The 19,874-nt window shown below is 45.2% G+C and overlaps 1 protein-coding gene across 1 annotated transcript in view; it reads right to left on the bottom strand.

Annotated features, from left to right (window-relative positions):
• The window catches only part of PSMD2 (proteasome 26S subunit, non-ATPase 2), a 77,064-nt gene that overhangs the window by 19,574 nt on the left and 37,616 nt on the right, over positions 1–19,874 (bottom strand). Inside the window, exons 13-17 of the mRNA XM_033959602.1 lie at positions 17,310–17,472; positions 16,979–17,080; positions 11,661–11,806; positions 6,198–6,281; positions 553–721 (exon numbers count right to left, since the gene is read on the bottom strand). Of these exons, the coding sequence (XP_033815493.1) occupies positions 553–721; positions 6,198–6,281; positions 11,661–11,806; positions 16,979–17,080; positions 17,310–17,472 (664 nt within the window). The remainder of the gene's footprint in view (positions 1–552; positions 722–6,197; positions 6,282–11,660; positions 11,807–16,978; positions 17,081–17,309; positions 17,473–19,874) is intronic.

Raw genomic sequence — 19,874 nt, 5'->3', positions numbered from 1 at the left:
AGCACAATGAGCACTTTTTACCTTTAAAAGTGCTCTTGGTGCAATACACGACCTAGCTAAGGAAAGAGTGCCGGTTAACAATAAAAATCAATTACAGTCAATTGAAGGCTTCCTTTCAGACCAGCATTGCCTCAGGATTTTTTTTTCTCAGAACAAACTCCACTGGCTCTCTAAGCCATATGTTTTGCTGGTAATGGTGGCAAGGCTTACAGCTGAGGCACCTCTACAAAATTTTGGGGAGGTAGAGGAAATGGGGGGAGGGACTCAATTCATGATCCGTCATGTGTGACACCCCTGAGGTTGGATGGAGCCAGACAGGGACAAGAAGGCTACCAAACAACAGCCCTACACTAACCCAGGGAAGACTGGCAACAGCTTACCACACCTGCTTGGAAGCGCAGCTACGTGTATTACAGCCAAAAGGTTTTCGTCTCAGGCTACACCTGCTGGTCATGATGAGCTATTATCCATCAGTGAACTGGGCCGGTCTGGAGAGTTGCTAAAGAAACTGCATGTACTATATTTTACATCGAATACTAGAGAAAGTCTTACCACTGCCCACCATGCCCATCGCAAAGATGGAGTTATAAGAGACCTCAGGATCAGCATCATGAGAAAATTTGCTGAGTGTATCCAAGATGTTAAGGCGTGGATTTGAGACAGATATGAGAGCCAGAGCAAGTGGGACAGCTCTCCTCAGGGTAGGCTCTCCATACCGCAGCTGACACAAAAAAGAAAAGAGAAAGGGATTAAAATAATCTAGCTGATGTGTCCTCCAATCACATCAGAAAGAGGAGGGACCGATCTCATATTGCATATATTAAAAATGTAAGCTTATGAGAGAGAGATGTGGAAGCTATATACCTCATAAAGGTCATTAGATCAGCCCAAGAATTGTTAATGCTCTCTCTATGTCAGAAGTAAAATATACATGTGAGTTTTTCTTACATACCACTCCTTAGCTTTGAAGGAGAAATTAGGTCTCATCTACTAGTTTTCTTTCCTTTAGTTCCCCCAGACTGCTGGGTTATGCACTCCAAACTCTGAATGAGCCTATAACTGTCTTGTGTAGTCCCCCAGAGAATCAATATTTCTTTACAGCAGCAAACCAGGCACTCCCTCTGAAAGCTCCACATTCCCATTGTATCGCCTGGGTAAACAGGAACTGAGCTGCTTTCTGTACCATTTTATTTTAATTCAACTTACAGCCTAGAAGTCTACACCCTCAAAACTAAAGAAGAGACATTCCCCTAAACATGGCTGGGTTCTGGACCAGTCTGGAGGGATGTAACAGAATTAGCAGTTAAGACTTCTTTTGCACCTCTTCAGACTAGGCCAGACTGAAGCAAAATGCAGAGCAATGACCTTCAAGGGTAGGTCCCCAAAAGTCCCACTGACGAGACTTACACTCCAAAGGTTGAATTTCAAGGAGTCTGAAGATCTACTTGATAGCGCTTCACCAAGGAAAGCTAAAAGGACAATACAACAGCCTTGCAAATATCCAGTGGAGGCTTTAGACCAGGGGTATCAAAGTCCCTCCTCAAGGGCCGCAATCCAGTCAGGTTTTCAGGATTTCTCCAACGAATATGCATGAGATCTATTTGCATGCGTTGCTTTCATTGTATGCTAATAGACCTCATGAATATTCACTGGGAAATCCTAAAAACCCAACTGGATTGCAGCCCTCGAGGAGGAACTTTGACAACCCTGCTGTAGACAGTGCTTTCTGCCCATGAAGTCATCTGGCCCCTGGTAGAATGAGCTTTCAGGAAATCCAACACCAGCTGCCCTTCAAGGATGTATATGACACAATTACTTCCTTTATGCATCCAGCAAAGTCACTTTGGATGCCACCTCACTTCACATTTGACTACTGAGCAAGATGAACCAATCTAAATGGTAAAACTCCTTTGCTCCCTAACTCTCCCCTACCACAAACCAGCAACACAATAGCTTGATTAACATGGAAGGCTGATACCACCTTAGGGAAGAATGAGGATACTGGAACAAAGCACCGCCTTTTCTTTGGAAATACCAGGAAGGATTTTCTGCATGATAATACCTGTAATCGAGATCTTTCTTGCCAATGAAATAGCGACCAGAAACACAGTTTTCAAGATGACTTCTTTAACTGTATTCCTGGCTAAGGACTAGAAGAGATCAAGGCTGATAGGACGATTCAATCCCAAGATGAAATCAACAGCCAGCAAGAAGGCCAAATAAGCTTGATGCTTCTAAGAAACCTGAAGACATCCTGATGCAAAGCCAAGGTCTTGCCTCGCATCAAGTCCTGAAAACACATCAGTGCCGTGATCTGCACTTTAGACAGAGACTAAGGCCAGACCCCTATCTAAACCATCCTGCAGAAGTTTCAAGATCTCCAGTACAGAAGACTTCAAATGAACCATCCCTCAAAAGAAACTCTACCCTAACATTAGCCAAGGAAGTGTATCTCTTCAGCAATGTCAGAGTAGAAATTTATTTATTTACTTACTCTACTACTATAATTAATTCTTTTCAGAGCACTGCCAAATGTACACAGTGATGTAAAGAGTCACGAAGGAGATGGTCCCTGCTCGAAAGAGCTTCCAATCTAAACAGACAAGACAAACAGGAAGTTAGGGTGGGGGATACAGTTAGGGAGGATGGTTAATCTGCTGGCTTAGCCTCCTTACTGAATCACCTTTATGATCTCTTTAGCAAGGGCAAAAGCGCACTGATCCTACAATTAGACCTCAGCAGCGCGTTCGACTTGGTAGACCATGAAATCATGCTGCTGTGCCTTGAAGTAATGGGAATCTCTGGAAAGGCAAAGAAAATGGTTCCAAGAATTCCTAATAAACAGATCCTACCAAGTAATCAGCAACGAAAACTACTCCAAACCATGGAAAAACCCTTCAGGCGTACCTCAAGGTTCCCCCCTATCGCCCACCCTTTTCAATATCTACATTGCCTCCTTACAAAAACTCAACTTAATACACTACATTTACGCAGACGACATATCCATTCTAATCCCCATAAATGACATCACAAAAGAAATTGTAGACAACCTCTTAAACATAATGACCGAAATTGACAAATGGACCACTAATTTCAAACTAAAACTAAACGCAGAGAAAACAAAAGTCTTTCTGGCTAGTCCTAATGACAAAATCACGAGAACATCGATAAAAATAAACAATCACGAATACCCAATTTCCAAAAACATAAAAATACTCGGTATCACCCTAGACACTCATCTAACTATGACTGACCACACAAACTCACTAGTGAAAAAATGTTTTTTACACGCTATGGAAACTAAGGACCATAAAAAAATACTTTGACCCAACGTCATTCAGGTTGCTGGTACAGGCACTGATCCTATCCATTCTTGACTACTGCAACATCATCTACCTGGGCATCCCACAAAAAAACAATAAAAAAACTGAGATTAATACAAAACACTGCCGTTCGCCTAATTTTCGGACTAAGAAAAAACGATCACATCAGCCCCTACTATAAAAAACTGCATTGGCTTCCAATAGAAGCACGAATACTATTCAAATTTGCATGCACCTGTTTCAGGCAAGCCTGGGGACTAGCACCTTCATACCTGCAAACTCACTTCATCCTGCACAACCCCGCACGAGCAACCAGAAACAAAAACTTCTTTGCATACCCAAAGATTACAGGCTGCAGATACAAATCATTCCTGGACAGAACCTTTAAGTTCCAAGCAAGCAGACAGCAAGTTTGGCTGAAAAACTACATAAACGAACCCAATCTGTCTTACAGTGCCTTCCGTAAATCAATCAAAACCGCCATATTCGCTAAATTCGTCGACTAAAACTGTCCCCTTCCTCACTAGGACCCTCCCTCACTAGGATTCCCCTCCCCTTAAACGCCTTTTTCTTCCTCTCAAGAAGTTCCTCATCTATTCAGATATCTTCTACTCATAGAACTCCTACTCATATGTAAGCTCTAAAGTATTCAGGTATTCATTACCCATAGAACTCCAATTAGCATGTTAGTTTCCCATTAGACTATTATATTGTATTAGACACATTGCATGGTATTGCATCTGGTCTTATTATATTGTATTGTATTTAGACTCACTGTATTGTACTGTATTGTATTGTATGTAGACTTATTGTTTTGTATTAAGACCTTTTGTTATTCGCTGAATGTCCAGCCCTCTTACAATGTAAACCGCCTAGAAGTCGCCTGACTATGGCGGTATAGAAAAATAAAGTTATTATTATTATTATTATAGTTGCCATCAAGCCCAGTAGCCTGTTTCCAATAGTGGCCATCCCAGGACCTGCATGCTCACATCAGGCAGGATGGCACTCGTGCATGGAAGGCTTCTACTAAGTGCTGGGCTCTCTCAGATGACACACTCCAATGTCCTGCGAGAAAAAGCTCTCCACCTCAACTGCCAAGCACAAATGAGAGCTTCACACTGCTCCTCTCAAAGAGCACAATAATTACCGTATTTTCACGCATATAACGCACGCGTTATACGCGTTTTTACCTACCGCGCATACCCCTCGCGCGTTATATGCATGAGCGCGGTATACAAAAGTTTTAAAACATAGTTCCCACCCCGCCCGACGCCCGATTCACCCCCCCAGCAGGACCGCTCGCACCCCCACCCCGAACGACCGCTCGCACGCGCTCCCACCTGCACCCGCATCCACGATCGGAGCAAGAGGGAGCCCAAGCCCTCTTGCTCGGCCGACTCCCCGACGTCCGATACATCCCCCCCCCCCGGCAGGACCACTCGCACCCCCACCCCGAAGGACCGCCGACTTCCCGACAATATCGGGCCAGAAGGGAGCCCAAACCCTCCTGGCCACGGCGACCCCCTAACCCCACCCCGCACTACATTACGGGCAGGAGGGATCCCAGGCCCTCCTGCCCTCGACGCAAACCCCCCTCCCCCCCAACGACCGCCCCCCCCAAGAACCTCCGACCGCCCCCCCAGCCGACCCGTGACCCCCCTGGCGACCCCCCCACCCCCCTTCCCCGTACCTTTGGTAGTTGGCCGGCAGACGGGAGCCAAACCCGCCTGTCCGGCAGGCAGCCAACGAAGGAATGAGGCCGGATTGGCCCATCCATCCTAAAGCTCCGCCTACTGGTGGGGCCTAAGGCGCGTGGGCCAATCAGAATAGGCCCTGGAGCCTTAGGTCCCACCTGGGGGCGCGGCCTGAGGCACATGGGCCCAACCCGACCATGTGCCTCAGGCCGCGCCCCCAGGTGGGACCTAAGGCTCCAGGGCCTATTCTGATTGGCCCACGCGCCTTAGGCCCCACCAGTAGGCGGAGCTTTAGGATGGATGGGCCAATCCGGCCTCATTCCTTCGTTGGCTGCCTGCCGGACAGGCGGGTTTGGCTCCCGTCTGTCCAGCCAACTACCAAAGGTACGGGGAAGGGGGGTGGGGGGGTCGTGGGGGGTCGCCAGGGGGGTCGTGGGTCGGCTGGGGGGGCGGTCGGAGGTTCTTGGGGGGGGCGGTCGTTGGGGGGGAGGGGGGTTTGCGTCGAGGGCAGGAGGGCCTGGGATCCCTCCTGCCCGTAATGTAGTGCGGGGTGGGGTTAGGGGGTCGCCGTGGCCAGGAGGGTTTGGGCTCCCTTCTGGCCCAACTACCAAAGGTACGGGGAAGGGGGGTGGGGGGGTCGTGGGGGTCGCCAGGGGGGTCGCGGGTCGGCTGGGGGGGCGGTCGGAGGTTCTTGGGGGGGGCGGTCGTTGGGGGGAGGGGGGTTTGCGTCGAGGGCAGGAGGGCCTGGGATCCCTCCTGCCCGTAATGTAGTGCGGGGTGGGGTTAGGGGGTCGCCGTGGCCAGGAGGATTTGGGCTCCCTCCTGGCCCGATATTGTTGGGGAGTCGGCGGTCCTTCGGGGGGAGGGATGTATCGGACGTCGGGGGGACATCAGGCTTTCAGGATGGGGACAGACCTTCAAGGGGGGACAGTGCACGGAAGTCAGGGGGGGTGAACGGAGAGTCGGGACAGCGCACGGAAAGTCAGGGCGGGCGAAAGGAGCGTCGGGCAGCATGCGCGGTATACCCGTGAGCGCGGTATACCAAAGTTTTTGTACATATCATCGTGATTTCTGCGCGCTATACCCATGTGCGCGTTTTATACGGGTGCGCGTTATTTGCGTGAAAATACGGTACATCAGGTTGGATCCAGTAATACCCAGACACTATCTGGCTTACCAAATGGCCAAAAGTACGCAGAGCCATTTCTGCTCCAATGTCCTCGCCCATTGCAATGAGTGCAATCCCCAGAACAGCCACACCCTGTGCAAAAAAAAAAAAAAAAAAAAGGTTGAGAGAGAATTGTAAGATAGGGCAAAACAGCAGGAGCTTAGGAAGAGAACACAGGAAAGGGGCAAGAGGAATTTCCGCCCCAATCCACCCACCCCTCCCTACCATTTCCTGGTCATGCATCTGCAATGAATACAAAAATGATGCATGACTAATAAAAACAAAATTGTTCTAATGTATCCTAAGAAGAACATCTTCAAAAGACATTCTGACCTCCAATCAGGGATAAGACGCACTCACCATGCATCCCTAATCCTCAACAGTGCTCAATGGATAACACCTACCACCACCACCACTGTAGCCCTCTCTCATTCCCATCTATTCTTTCCTCTACCCTTCCTTAACAAAATGACCTGTACAATTGCCTTTCACAAACCCCTTACATAATTGTTCCCAGAAGCATGCTCCCACTCCCCCTTCATTAATTTATGTTAGACTAGTGTTTAAGCCCGTTACATTAACGGGTGCTAGAATAGATGTTTCTTTTTCTTTCTCTCTATCTGCCCCCGGTCTGTCTTTCTTTCATGTCTCTCTCCTGCCCCATCTTCCTTTCTTTCTGTGTCTCTCCCTGCCCCCGTCTTTCTTATGTCTCTCCCCAAAGCAAAGTAAGATCATTCCCTGCCCTCCCCTCCCCCAGCACACCCCCTTACTCCAAACCAAAGAAAAATCGCTCACTGCTCCCCCAGCATACCCCCTTCCCCCAAACCAAAGCAAAATCGCTCCCTGCCCCCCCAGCTCACATTCATGGTTGCAGTGGTCTTCTTGTGCAAGGTCTCAGAATTTTTTACTCTCTTGGCCTTTCGCTTAGATCCTCGGACAGTTGGGAGTGATCTCCCTCTTCCCCCTTGCTCCAGGGGAGTTTACTTTGGGGGGGTTTACAGCTGCGGGCATCGGGAGTTTTTGTTGTTGCTTGGGGGGGGAGGGAGAAGCCCCGCCCTTCCCTGCCGCAACCGGAAGCAACCCTTTCCCCCTACGTTCCAGTGATTGTTTTTATTTTTTCTTTTGGTCTCGCCCGGGGTTTTTTTGGCAGAGAGAGAGGGCGGGAGAGGGAAGTCTCTGCCATGGTGATCACCATTGGCTCTGGGCTCGAACCGCTTTGGATCCAGACTTGCAGCGTTGCCGAGGGAGAGCGAAGGGTAAACCACCGCAGGCTCCTTCTATTCTACTGTGCATAGTACGGAGTTTCAAGTGCTCATGCACACTAAGCGTTTTATTATTATAGATTATATCATTACATACACAGTTCAATTATAATACAAAACAAAACTTCGACAAATAAATTAATATATTTAGTTTCCACAAAAAAATAAATAAAACAACTCATACATAAAATGCTTGCACAAACAAATGTGTTTTCAGTAATTTTTAAACTATCTTTTGGCACACACAACTGCCAAACTGTTATAACAGTGTCTCTTAAACTAGAGAATGACACGGGGAAAAATTTGTCCCCGTCTCCGCAAGATCGGTCTTCATCTCCATCCCATCCTCACAAACCATCTGATCCCATCCGGACAAGCCTTTAATAGTTATGATTTTATACTGAACTTATTTTATGTTTAAATGATTTTTATTATTCCAGCAGTAAGAAGCAAATACAAACAGTAGTACCATTCAGGAAATAACATTTTCAACAATATAATCAGTTCCCCTCCCATCCCCCCCTCCCCTCCCCTCCCCAAGAGTCCATGGCCAGTCCAACAGCTGAGAGTGGGAATAAAATCTTAAAGATTCAAAAGTCTATTTTTAAAAAAACAATATTCTGTACAATTGTTATTTTATAAACACAAATACAGAGTAAGGATCAACAAAACCCACATCTCCTCTCCACTATCGAGAAAACTGAATAAGCCAAATTATTAAAGAATGCTACAAAGTCATGCTAACAGAATACCGCATTCACATATGACAGGAATAGTATTAGTGGAGTGCAACTAGTGCAATTGCCCCCTGGTCAGGGAGCACTGGAAGCTAAAGAAGCACAGCTTAGGCTTTGCAGTCCCCCGTTATGTGTAACACCAGTTCTAGCAGGATACATATTTCAAATCTGATATATTCTAATCACACAATAGAAAATACAATTTTTTTTTCTACCTTTTATTGTCTCATCATTTTATTCTTCAAATCATGTTGGTCTCTGTCTTCTTTTTAACTCACTATTGTTCCCCATCTAAAGCATCTCCCTTCTCTATGTCTCCTACAAGTCCCTTTCTAGTATTTACCCTGTGCCCATCTCCCTGTCTTCATCATCTCACCATTCTATGACCCCCCTCCATACAGTTTCACGTCTCTATGCCGGTCCAGCATCTTCCTTCTGCATTTTTACTCTCCTCCATGTCTCTGTGTCCATATACCACTTCCATGCAGCATTTTTGTCCCTGTTCCTATGCTCCCATCCATGCCGACCATCTCCCCTCTTTTTGTATATCTCTCTGTGTCCAGCTTCTCCCCTCTCTTACACCAATGTGTCTCACACTCTCTCTTTCTTTCCTCCCTCCCTCCACTATGTTCAATATTTCATTCACTCTTCTTTGATCCTCCTGCTTCAGCTTTTCTCTTTCCTTCTCTCTTCCTCCCTGCAAGTCATGCACCTCTCTCCCTTCCCTCTAGCCCCCTTCCCATGGGTATAACATCTCTATCTCCTCCCTTCAGTGCCGAGGTGTGGGTACCTCACCCTTCCCTCCAGCTCCACTCCACCCACCGCATGGGCTCAGTACGTTTCCCTTTTCCCCCCAATCCCAAGATCAGATCCAGCAACTGTCTCCCTTCCTTTCAGCTCTCCAGTAGCCCAAGCAACCCCCTCTCTCCTTCACAAGTGCAGCAGCAGCCCCCCCTCGCGAGACCAGCAACCAACCTTCCTCCCTCCCATTTGGCCTTTATCTGCCATCATGTTTCTATGTTTCAATAACCCCCCTCCCTCCCAATCGCAGCTACAGACAACCCCCCCCCCAAATCCCCCAAACCAAAATCTCCTCCATCAGCTCCTTTGTGCCTCCCAAGGCGGGCATACCAGCCTCTTAAAAGCATTCGTAGAGCAAAAAGGCAACATCGTCGTCTTCGGAACCTTCTACCCGCCAAGTCCCTTCTGATGTAACTTCTGGTGAAACTGGAAGAAGGTTCCAAAGCAGCCCTGCATGCGACGTTGCCTCTTCGCCCTATGAATTTCTAAGAAGCTGGTAGGCCTTCCCAGGGAGGTGCAAAGGGGCCAACGGGGGAGTCACAAGTTTTGTTCTGGTTTTTTTTTTTTGCCGGTAGCCGCGATTGGGAAAGAGGAAGGGGGGCTGCTGGTCCTGCGATAGGGAGGAAAGGAGGCAACTCACGGCAATCCTTTACTGCGGGGACAAGACCATTCACCACTCCATGAAACAGTGAAAAGCCTCATCCCAGTACCCGCAGCTACCCATCAATGTTTCCCCCCGTTCCTGTGGCTACCTGCGAGAAATCATCAAAGTGTCATTCTGTATCTCTGTGTGCCACAGCACAGTGTTGTGCCCCACAGGAGATTCCAGAATTTGACTTTATTTTTAAAAATTCCCTTCATAAGTATACACTAGAATAAATGACATATACGTTGCATACACAAGAGTCTGTCAATGTTATGAGCATATGTGTGCGTAAGGATACAATCACCCAGACAAGCATCATTCTTTGACATGATTGGTCCTTGAAAACTAATCACAAGCAATTTTATTTTTATTTTTAAGTAGTAGTTATCCTAACTTGAGCAATAAAGCAATCAAGGATTTGTTACTGTTTGAATCTTCTTATCTTTGTGAACTTGGATTTTCAGCTCCAACAGAAATTAAATTGAAAAAGAGAACGACTGCAGATGGTGGATTATGAAATGCATGTCTGCTTATCGACTATTGAGCCACATTTTTAGCTAATTTGCGCTCAAAAACAAGCACATCCATTGCATTGTTTAGCAATTCTATTCTATCTACCTTAGTTTCACCATTGTTAAATTACCCATATATAGCTTAAAGAACTTTAAATTAAGGACTCTCAAATTTAATTTTTTGTTGGTTTTGCAATTTTATAATTTCAATTATAAAGTGCTGCGAAAAGCATTTCCTCCGTTTAGTGTGTTGGAGCTAAAAAGTTTGAGAGACACTGTCTTAGAAGATTATTTCACTATGGAGAAGCAATGCATATAAACTCATAATTAAAATTGTTGCACAAATAAACATGTTTTCGGTAATCTTTTAAAACTATCTTTTGACACAAATCCGCAAAGATCCTGGAAGATTATTCCACCATAAAGAAGAAATACATTCTCGTACCCTGTTATATTCCACCAATGACAGCTTCAAATCTTCATACAAGATTGGGGTAATACAAGGACAGGAGATGTTTCAAAACAATAAGAGCCTCGACATATAAAACCTAACGCCTTAAATTCAATTCTAAATTTAGCTGGCAGCCAGTGAAACTTTCTGAGCATTGCTGTTGTGTGCTCTCTCCGGGAAACTACCGTAATCAATGGTGCAATCAATAGAACATTCATTTCACCTGCACTCCTCACTTCCTTCTCTATACCTAGTAACTGCTTACATCTTAATTGTGGGCATTGTTTAACTTTCCATGCTTTTACCTGATGTATTGAGTCGGTACAGCGGATGGCCACCAGGATGGTCTCGGGGCTAAAGGGTCTCTCGTACGAAGAGAGACTGAACAAATTGCAGCTCTATACTCTCGAGGAGCGTAGGGAGAGGGGAGACATGATTGAGACATTTAAGTACATCACGAGACGGGTCGAGGTGGAAGATGATATCTTTCTTCTCAAAGGACCCTCGAACACAAGAGGACATCCGCTCAAACTCAGGGGAGGGAAGTTTCGTGGAGACGTCAGGAAGTACTTCTTCACGGAATGAGTGATAGAGAATTGGAACAAGCTTCCAGTACAGGTGATCGAGGCCCACAGTATCCCAGACTTCAAGAATAAATGGGATACCTATGTGGGATCACTGCGAGAGTCATACCAATGAATAGGGTCGCTAGGATATAGACTTAATAGAACAGGTCAGTAGAGTTAAGGGGGCCAGTAGACTTAAAAGGGGGTCAATGGTATGGGCAGACTTGATGGGCTGTAGCCCTTATCTGCCGTCATCTTTCTATGTTTCTATTCTTTGATCGATTGCTATTATGTATTTTATATTCACTGATTGTATGTATTTTTCCTTTGTTGTGAACTACTTTGAACTTTTGGTATAGCAGTATACAAAAATATATTATTATCATTAACCCCCAACCTACACTCACTATACCTAGTGACACCTCCCCCACCCCACTCCCGCAAGTCTCACTGTCTTTGCTACACCTTTCTTCTCCCCATGCCATTCCTCTCCATACCTGGTGAGCCCCCATGTCTGCCGAACTCTCTTTCTTGTCTTTGTCCTTTTTATCTTTCTTCTCTTTGTCTTCTTCCTTGTCTTTCGAGTCAAAGTGTTGGCTGCAGATGTGAAGAAGCTGCTGGACCTTTAATACATTACCAGACCCTGCACAAGGAAGGTGACACCGACACAAGGGAGAGAGAACCCAACACTCAAAGCATTATTCCTGTATACATCATGCCTCGCTCCCTCCTCATTCACCCTATTTAAATCCACCTTCTTACCAGCATCCACAGCCAGCCTCACCCTGTCTTCCCTTACATCTGGTTTTTCCACAGCTACTTAGATGCATCCTGCTGCAATCATGGACCCTGCCTCAAACCGTCCTAAAATCCAGCCTGTCCCACTGTTCTCTTCTCCCTCTAGAACAGTGGTCTCAAACTCAAACCCTTTGCAGGGCCTCATTTTGGATTTGTAGGTGCTTGGAGGGCCTCAGAAAAAATAGTTAAGTCTACAAAATCCTGAGTGGAGCAGAACGGGTACAAGTGGATCGATTTTTCACTCTGTCAAAATTACAAAGACTAGGGGACACTTGATGAAGTTACAGGGAAATACTTTTAAAACCAATAGGAGGAAATTTTTTTTCACTCAGAGAATAGTTAAGCTCTGGAATGCGTTGCCAGAGGTTGTGGTAAGAACAGATAGCGTAGCTGGTTTTAAGAAAGGTTTGGACAAGTTCCTGCAGGAAAAGTCCATAGTCTGTTATTGAGAAAGACATGAGGGAAGCCACTGCTTGCCCTGGATCGGTAGCATGGAATATTGCTACTCCTTGGGTTTTGGTCAGGTGCTAGTACTCTGGATTGGCCACCGTGAGAAAAGGCTACTGGGCATGATGGACTATTGGTCTGACCCAGTAAGGCTATTCTTATGTTCTTAGTAAAGAAATGACAATTTCTGTTCAACAAATCTCTGGAGACCGGAGTGATTCCTGGGGATTGGAGGAGAGCGGATGTGGTCCCTATTCATAAAAGTGGTCACAGGGATGAAGCAGGAAACTACAGGCCGGTGAGCCTCACTTCAGTTGTTGGAAAAATAATGGAAGTGTTCCTGAAAGAAAGGATAGTGTACTTCCTTGAATCTAATGGGTTACAGGATCCGAGGCAACATGGCTTTACAAAAGGTAAATCGTGCCAAACGAACCTGATTGAATTTTTTGATTGGGTGACCAGAGAGCTGGATCGAGGACATATGCTAGATGTAATTTACTTGGATTTCAGCAAAGCCTTTGATACAGTTCCTCATAGGAGACTGTTGAACAAACTTGAAGGGCTGAAGTTAGGACCCAAAGTGGTGAACTGGGTCAGAAACTGGCTGTCGGACAGACGCCAGAGGGTGGTGGTTAATGGAAGTCGCTCGGAGGAAGGAAAGGTGACTAGTGGAGTCCCTCAGGGTTCGGTGCTGGGGCCAATCCTGTTCAATATGTATGTAAGTGACATTGCTGAAGGGATAGAAGGAAAAGTGTGCCTTTTTGCAGATGATACCAAGATTTGTAACAGAGTAGACACCGAAGAGAGAGTGGAAAATATGAAAAAGGATCTGCAAAAGTTAGAGGAATGGTCTAATGCCTGGCAACTAAAATTCAATGCAAAGAAATGCAGAGTAATGCATTTGGGGATTAATAATAGGAAGGAACCGTATATGCTGGGAGGAGAGAAGCTGATATGCACGGACGGGGAGAGGGACCTTGGGGTGATAGTGTCCGAAGATCTAAAGGTGAAAAAACAGTGTGACAAGGCAGTGGCTGCTGCCAGAAGGATGCTGGGCTGTATAAAGAGAGGCGTAGTCAGTAGAAGGAAGAAGGTGTTGACGCCCCTGTACAGGTCATTGGTGAGGCCCCACTTGGAGTATTGTGTTCAGTTTTGAGACCGAATCTGGCGAAAGATGTAAGAAGACTTGAGGCGGTCTAGAGGAGGGCGACGAAAATGATAGGAGGCTTGCGGCAGAAGACGTATGAGGAGAGACTGGAAGCCCTGAATATGTATACCCTAGAGGAAAGGAGAGACAGGGGAGATATGATTCAGACGTTCAAATACTTGAAGGGTATTAATGTAGAACAAAATCTTTTCCAGAGAAAGGAAAATGGTAAAACCAGAGGACATAATTTGAGGTTGAGGGGTGGTAGATTCAGGGGCAATGTTAGGAAATTCTACTTTACGGAGAGGTTAGTGGATGCCTGGAATGCGCTCCCGAGAGAGGTGGTGGAGAGTAAAACTGTGACTGAGTTCAAAGAAGCGTGGGATGAACACAGAAGATTTAGAATCAGAAAATAATATTAAATATTGAACTAGGCCAGTTACTGGGCAGACTTGCACGGTCTGTGACTGTGTATGGCCGTTTGGTGGGGGAAGGGCTAGGGAGGGCTTCAGTGGCTGGGAGGGAGGGTGTAGATGGACTGGAGTAGGTTTTAACGGAGATTTTGGCAGTTGGAACCCAAGCACTATACCGGGTAGAGCTTTGGATTCTTGCCCAAAAATAGCTAAGAAAAAAAAATTTTAAAAAAAATTTAAATTGAATCAGGTTGGGCAGACTGGATGGACCATTCGGGTCTTTATCTGCCGTCATCTACTATGTTACAATTTTGCATGAGGTAAAACTCTTTATATTTATAAATCTTTCCTTTTGGCTCAGTCTTAATAATAATATTGTAATTTATAGCTAAAGAGACATATGATCAAGAAACTTATTTTACTTTTCAAGTGTAAATGTCCTTTTAAGGATATTTATTAACCCTCCCAAAAACCATATGAAACTTTTTATCTTCTACAAGTTCACTTCTATTGGACTTAATTGTTTTTAACCCCACTCTTTTGTTTATACCTTTATATCTTACTTTTCTTTCAGCATTGTAGTTTTCCTCTTTTCCACTCGTACCCGTTTGTCCAGTTGTGTATGTCATTGTTTTTATCTAATTGTGTATGTTTATTTTGTTAAAGTTCTGTTAAATTTATATTATATGCTTCTACCCTATTTTAAAATGTATAACCACCTTGAAATAAATGATAAAGTGGTATATCAAAATTTTAATAAACTTGAAACTTGATTATGATAAACATATCAAGGGCCTCAAAATAGTACCTGGCAGGCCGCATGTGGCCTCCGAGCCACGAGTTTAAGACCACTGCTCTAGAACAAACAAAACGTGAGGATGGAGAATATCCAAAGATACTAAGAATACAAAACCATCTATAAATCCAAAATGTAAAAGAGGAGATCACAAGATACATAATAGTTTTTTTTATAAATTATAAAAGTTAAAAAAGGTCTCGGAACACTCCACTGAACCAGTAGATAGCACCAGTGTCCAAAAGACACAATGGCTGCGTAAAACAAAATCAAATCACCGATTTAAAAAGGAAAACCTCCTCGACTAAAAAAGGGTTCAATTTTCAAAATCACTAGTAGTTAAGTTTTCCTTTATCATACCTGAAGTGATCTAATCTAATCAGGATTTCTTAATCACACTTCTCCAGTACAGGTTCAAGGCGATTTACAAAACAAAAGGCCCATGCAACATCATGGGAAAAAGGTTACATCATGTGGTAGGGTAGGATTGAAGGGAATATGAAGGTTACACTGTTACAATGGAGGAAAAAGTTACAACACATTATAGAGGAAGGTTACACTGTTGCAAAAGGGGAAGTAGTTACAGTACAGTGTTCCCCCGGTCATTCGCGGTCAGCGGTCCCGGTCATTCGCATTATTTTCCGACTGTGAACTGCTGACCAGGAGAGGACAGCTGAGGAAAGCAGTCGGAGCGCTGGCGAGTGAAGGAAATCACTCGCTGTATGCTCCGACCACCTCTTCCTGCTTTGGCACGCAGCTCCTGATTGGTAAGGCTCAACTTTAGTGCAGGAAGAGGCGGTCGGAGCATACAGCGAGTGATTTCCTTCATTCGTCAGCGCTCAGACTGCTCTCTCCTGCCTCTCCCGCTGCCCTCTCCAGTCTCCCCAACGAAAATGACCGTGTTTAGCATTCCTTCATTCCCAAATCACTAAGAAAGGTATCCGTTTCTCTGCTTACACCCCTCTGCCTAGCTCTCAACAATTTGGAGCAGCCGTGATTCGATATAACCCATGGACGCTCTTCCATTGGTGAACTCAGTATTGCTGGTTTTTGTACATGCTCTGGATTGTGATGGAAAAGCAGTTAAACTGTTTTCGCAGTTTTTCAGGATTCACAGGGGTTCCTACAACGGAACCCCCGCGAAATATCAGAAGAGTACTGTACTCCCCCAAAAATTTGTGGGGGTTCCATTCCAGGAACCCCCCACGAATTTTGAAAAACCACAAATATGGTTTTTATAGGCAGGAGAGAGCAGCTGGGGCGCCGAGGCAGGAAAGCAGCTGGAGCTGGGTGCAAAATCACTCGCTGTATGCTCCAACCGCTTCTTCCTGTTGCTAAAGTCAGGCTACACCAATCAGGAGCTGCTTTGACACGCAGCTTCTGATTGGTGTAGCCTGAATTTAGTACAGGAAGAGGTGGTTGGAGAATACTGTGAATTTGTGAGTCTGTGATTCGCAACCGCGAATTCACGAGGGAACACTGTACTTCACGTTGAGGATCTCTACCAATCTCTTCAGCAATAAGGTACAAATTTTAAATCAGCCTACCTAATTCTTCATAATCATCTTCAGCATTAAAGAGCTTATCTTTTCAAATAGTTTGATGAGTATTTTCTCTCAGGACTTTTTCCTTCTTTTATAAATAGAATTGTTTTGGTTTTTTTTTCACTCAAAGAATAGAAATGCTCTGGAACTCGTTGCCAGAGGATGCAGACATGAGGGAAGCCACTACTTGCTTTGGAATCGGTACTATTTGGGTTGCTGCCATTTACTCATACTTGTGACCTGGATTGGTCACCGTGGAGGAAACTGGGCTAGACAGATCACTGGTCTGACCCAGTAGAGCTGTGATCTCTTCACTTTTGGAGTTTACAGATATTCTGTACTCTTCTCCCTGCAGACATCCAGAAACCTACCCTCACCTTTCCATCTCCTTCTCTTCATGCACCAGACCTCCCCATCCCTGATCATCTATCCTCTCCCCAAACCAGTCTACTTTGCCCACACATCTGTATCCAGACTCGACCTGCCTCCCGTATCCCTCACACAACTCTCCCTGTTCTCACTGTGACTTCACCCTCTCCACATACACATTACAAGGTCTGCCCCATTGCTTTCCTCAAGCTCGGCCCTATTCCCTCTCACTGCCTACTCTCCCCACCTTATGAAAACAAAAGGGCCCAGGTGGCACTGGAGATATTACAAGCAAACATACCTGCATATGCACAAATATCCACCAAAGTGTTGGCAAAACTACGAAAGGGTTCAGATACAACCTCCAAAGCAGCTAGTATGGCTTCAATGGCTTCCCCTTTCCCTACAAATGAAAAATCACAATGCCATCAGTGTGCAAAAAATTAAAATGTCAACATCCAACAAAGGCCAAACCATCACAGGCACCCAGCATGGGGAGTACCATCTTCACAGAGAGGTCTAATAATCTGCGAAGCAGACAGGAACGAACCAATCCTTCCACTATCCCTTGGCAGAGCACAGCTCTATGTTGAACTCCCATTTAGTTGCATACAACCTTATGCCTCACTTACCCAAATGGTTCAGGCCAAGCCCAAGGGGAAGCCACCTGGCATAAGTGTCTTTTAGCTCCTGTTCAGATTTTTCCATGATGGTTTGAAGGATGGTTGATGTAACATCCCCATTACATGAGCCCACAGAGATCATTCCACAGGCAAGAGCAGTGACACCAGACACCTGTAGAACATTGCAAAAAGAACAGCAGTATCAAAACAGAGCTCACAAGCTGCTACATTAATGTTGTTTATCAAAGAAGGAGCAGAGCCGTGCGCAAAAGGGCATTTGTGCTATTCCAGGAGAATTCAGTGCAGAATCCACACCAGCAAAGATGAGGAGGAGGAGAGCAGCTATTCTTCTGACCAGTAGTGTGTATGTGGTGTGTGCCTGAAGATGGAAAAGGCAGGGAGGAAAAGAAAGCCAGAGGGAAAAAGCTGGGGGTTCACCTGCCAACAGAAAGGGAGATAACTTGAAATCCTTCCTAGACCTAAGTAGAGAACAGAATTGGTGTGAATAACATGAAGAAAGACCTGGCGAAGCTTGAAGAATGGTCTGAAATTTGGCAACTAAATTTAATGCTAAGAAATGCAAGGTCATGCATTTAGGCTGCAAAAACCAGAGGAAATGGTACAGTTTAGGGGTGAAGAACTTATGTGTACAACAGAAGAATGGGACTTGGGTGTGATTGTATGCGATGATCTTAAGGTGGCCAAATAGTTTGAAAAGGTGATGGCGAAAGCTAGAAGGATGCTATGTTGCATAGGGAGAGGTATGGCTAGTAGAAAAACTGAGGTATTGATGTCCCTGTATAAGACTTTGGTGAGACCTCATTTAGAATATTGTGTACAATCCTGGAGGCCACACCTTCAAAAAGATATAAAAAGGATGGAGTCGGTCCAGAGGAAGGCTACTAAAATGGTATTTGGTCTTCATCATAAGGTGTATGGGGACAGACTTAAAGATCTCAATCTGTATGCTTTGAGAGGAAAGGCTGGAGAGGGGAATGGTCTTCCACAACAGATAGTCGAGGCCAGTAACACGCTTGACTTCAAGGGACAATGGGACAGACTGGTGGGGGTCGCTTAAGAGGAATGCTTAATAAATGGATTCTCAAGGGAGGGAGGGATGCTTAATAGATGGATTCTCGAGGGAGGGAGGGTTCTTGAGTGGGCAGACTTGTTGGGCCGTTGATGGAATGGTCTTCCACGACAGGTAGTCGAGGCCAGTAACACGCTTGACTTCAAGGGACGATGGGACAGACTGGTGGGGGTCACTTAAGAGGAATGCTTAATAGATGGATTCTCGAGGGAGGGAGGGTTCTTGAGTGGGCAGACTTGTTGGGCCGTTGGCCCTTTTCTGCCGTCAAGCTCTATGTTTCTATATGATAGAGACGTTTAAATACCTACGTAATGTAAGTGCGCATGAGTCGAGTCTCTTTCATTTGAAAGGAAACTCTGCAATGAGAGGGCTTAGGTTGAAGTTAAGAGGCGATAGGCTCCAGAGTAATCTAAGGAAATACTTTTTTACAAAAAGGGTGGTAGATGCATGGAATAGTCTCCCGGAAGAGGTGGAGACAGAGACTGTCTGAAAGCCTGGGATGGGCACGTGGGATCTCTTGAGAGAGAGAGAGATAATGGTTACTGTGGATGAGCAGACTAGATGGGCCATTTGGCCTTATCTGCCATCATGTTTCTAGGACTTTATGTGATCATTTTATTGTGAGCCACTGATGATTTTGAATGAGTTTAGTAAATCTTTTTTTTTATATATAAATTTTTATTGAAAAGTTTTCAATATATCGTACAATAGTAGCAAACCGCAAGAAACAAGTAACATCAGATACAAGTACAATACAGGTAAGGCAGTAGTAAAAGCAAGAATACCACAACCCAAAATCAAAAACAATACCATCCAACCACATCTAATCTTCTCCATCCCCACCCCACCTCAAGCCCATGTTCCCCGTCCCAAATTACCCCATAGTCCCCCCCCCCTTCCCCATTCACTTAGCAGACAACAGAACATCCAATACAAGGAGATCCCCTAGAGTGTATCCAGCAGGTCTTCCAACTTACTCCAAGTGTGAAAATAAGTGATATAGGTGTGGCGTCTCTTAGCCAAGGCTATCTCCATCCTCCCCAAAGATAACAATCGGTTAACCCATGTGGTATAAGAGGGGGCCTCTGTATTTTTCCAATGGTTGGCAATGAGGCATTTCGCAGCCGCCAACCCCCAACGAAGAAACGTAGTTTGCCAGGTATGCTCCCTAATATTATATAATCCTAAAAGGCAACTCAAAGGGGAAAATACAACACATTCACCCAGACACTCAGATACAGTACCAATCACCGCCTTCCAAAAGGGATTGAGAACCCCACAGTCCCACCAGATATGTAAAAAGGACCCCACATGTGAGCCACATCTCCAACATTGATCAGAGACTCCTGGAAACATTCGAGTTTAGTAAATCTTAACAGAGATACAAGGCAGTGTGCAAAGGAAAAGTAAAATTTTTCATATTAAGTACCGCAATAGTTTATTTATATTCCATCTAAAGTAAGAAAACAGCAAAGCAAGTGGTC

Source organism: Geotrypetes seraphini, chromosome 9 (assembly GCF_902459505.1).
Source record: "Geotrypetes seraphini chromosome 9, aGeoSer1.1, whole genome shotgun sequence".
NCBI lineage: Eukaryota > Metazoa > Chordata > Amphibia > Gymnophiona > Dermophiidae > Geotrypetes > Geotrypetes seraphini.
Note: the sequence above shows the minus strand (reverse complement) of the source record. Positions and strands in the feature narration are given on the sequence as shown.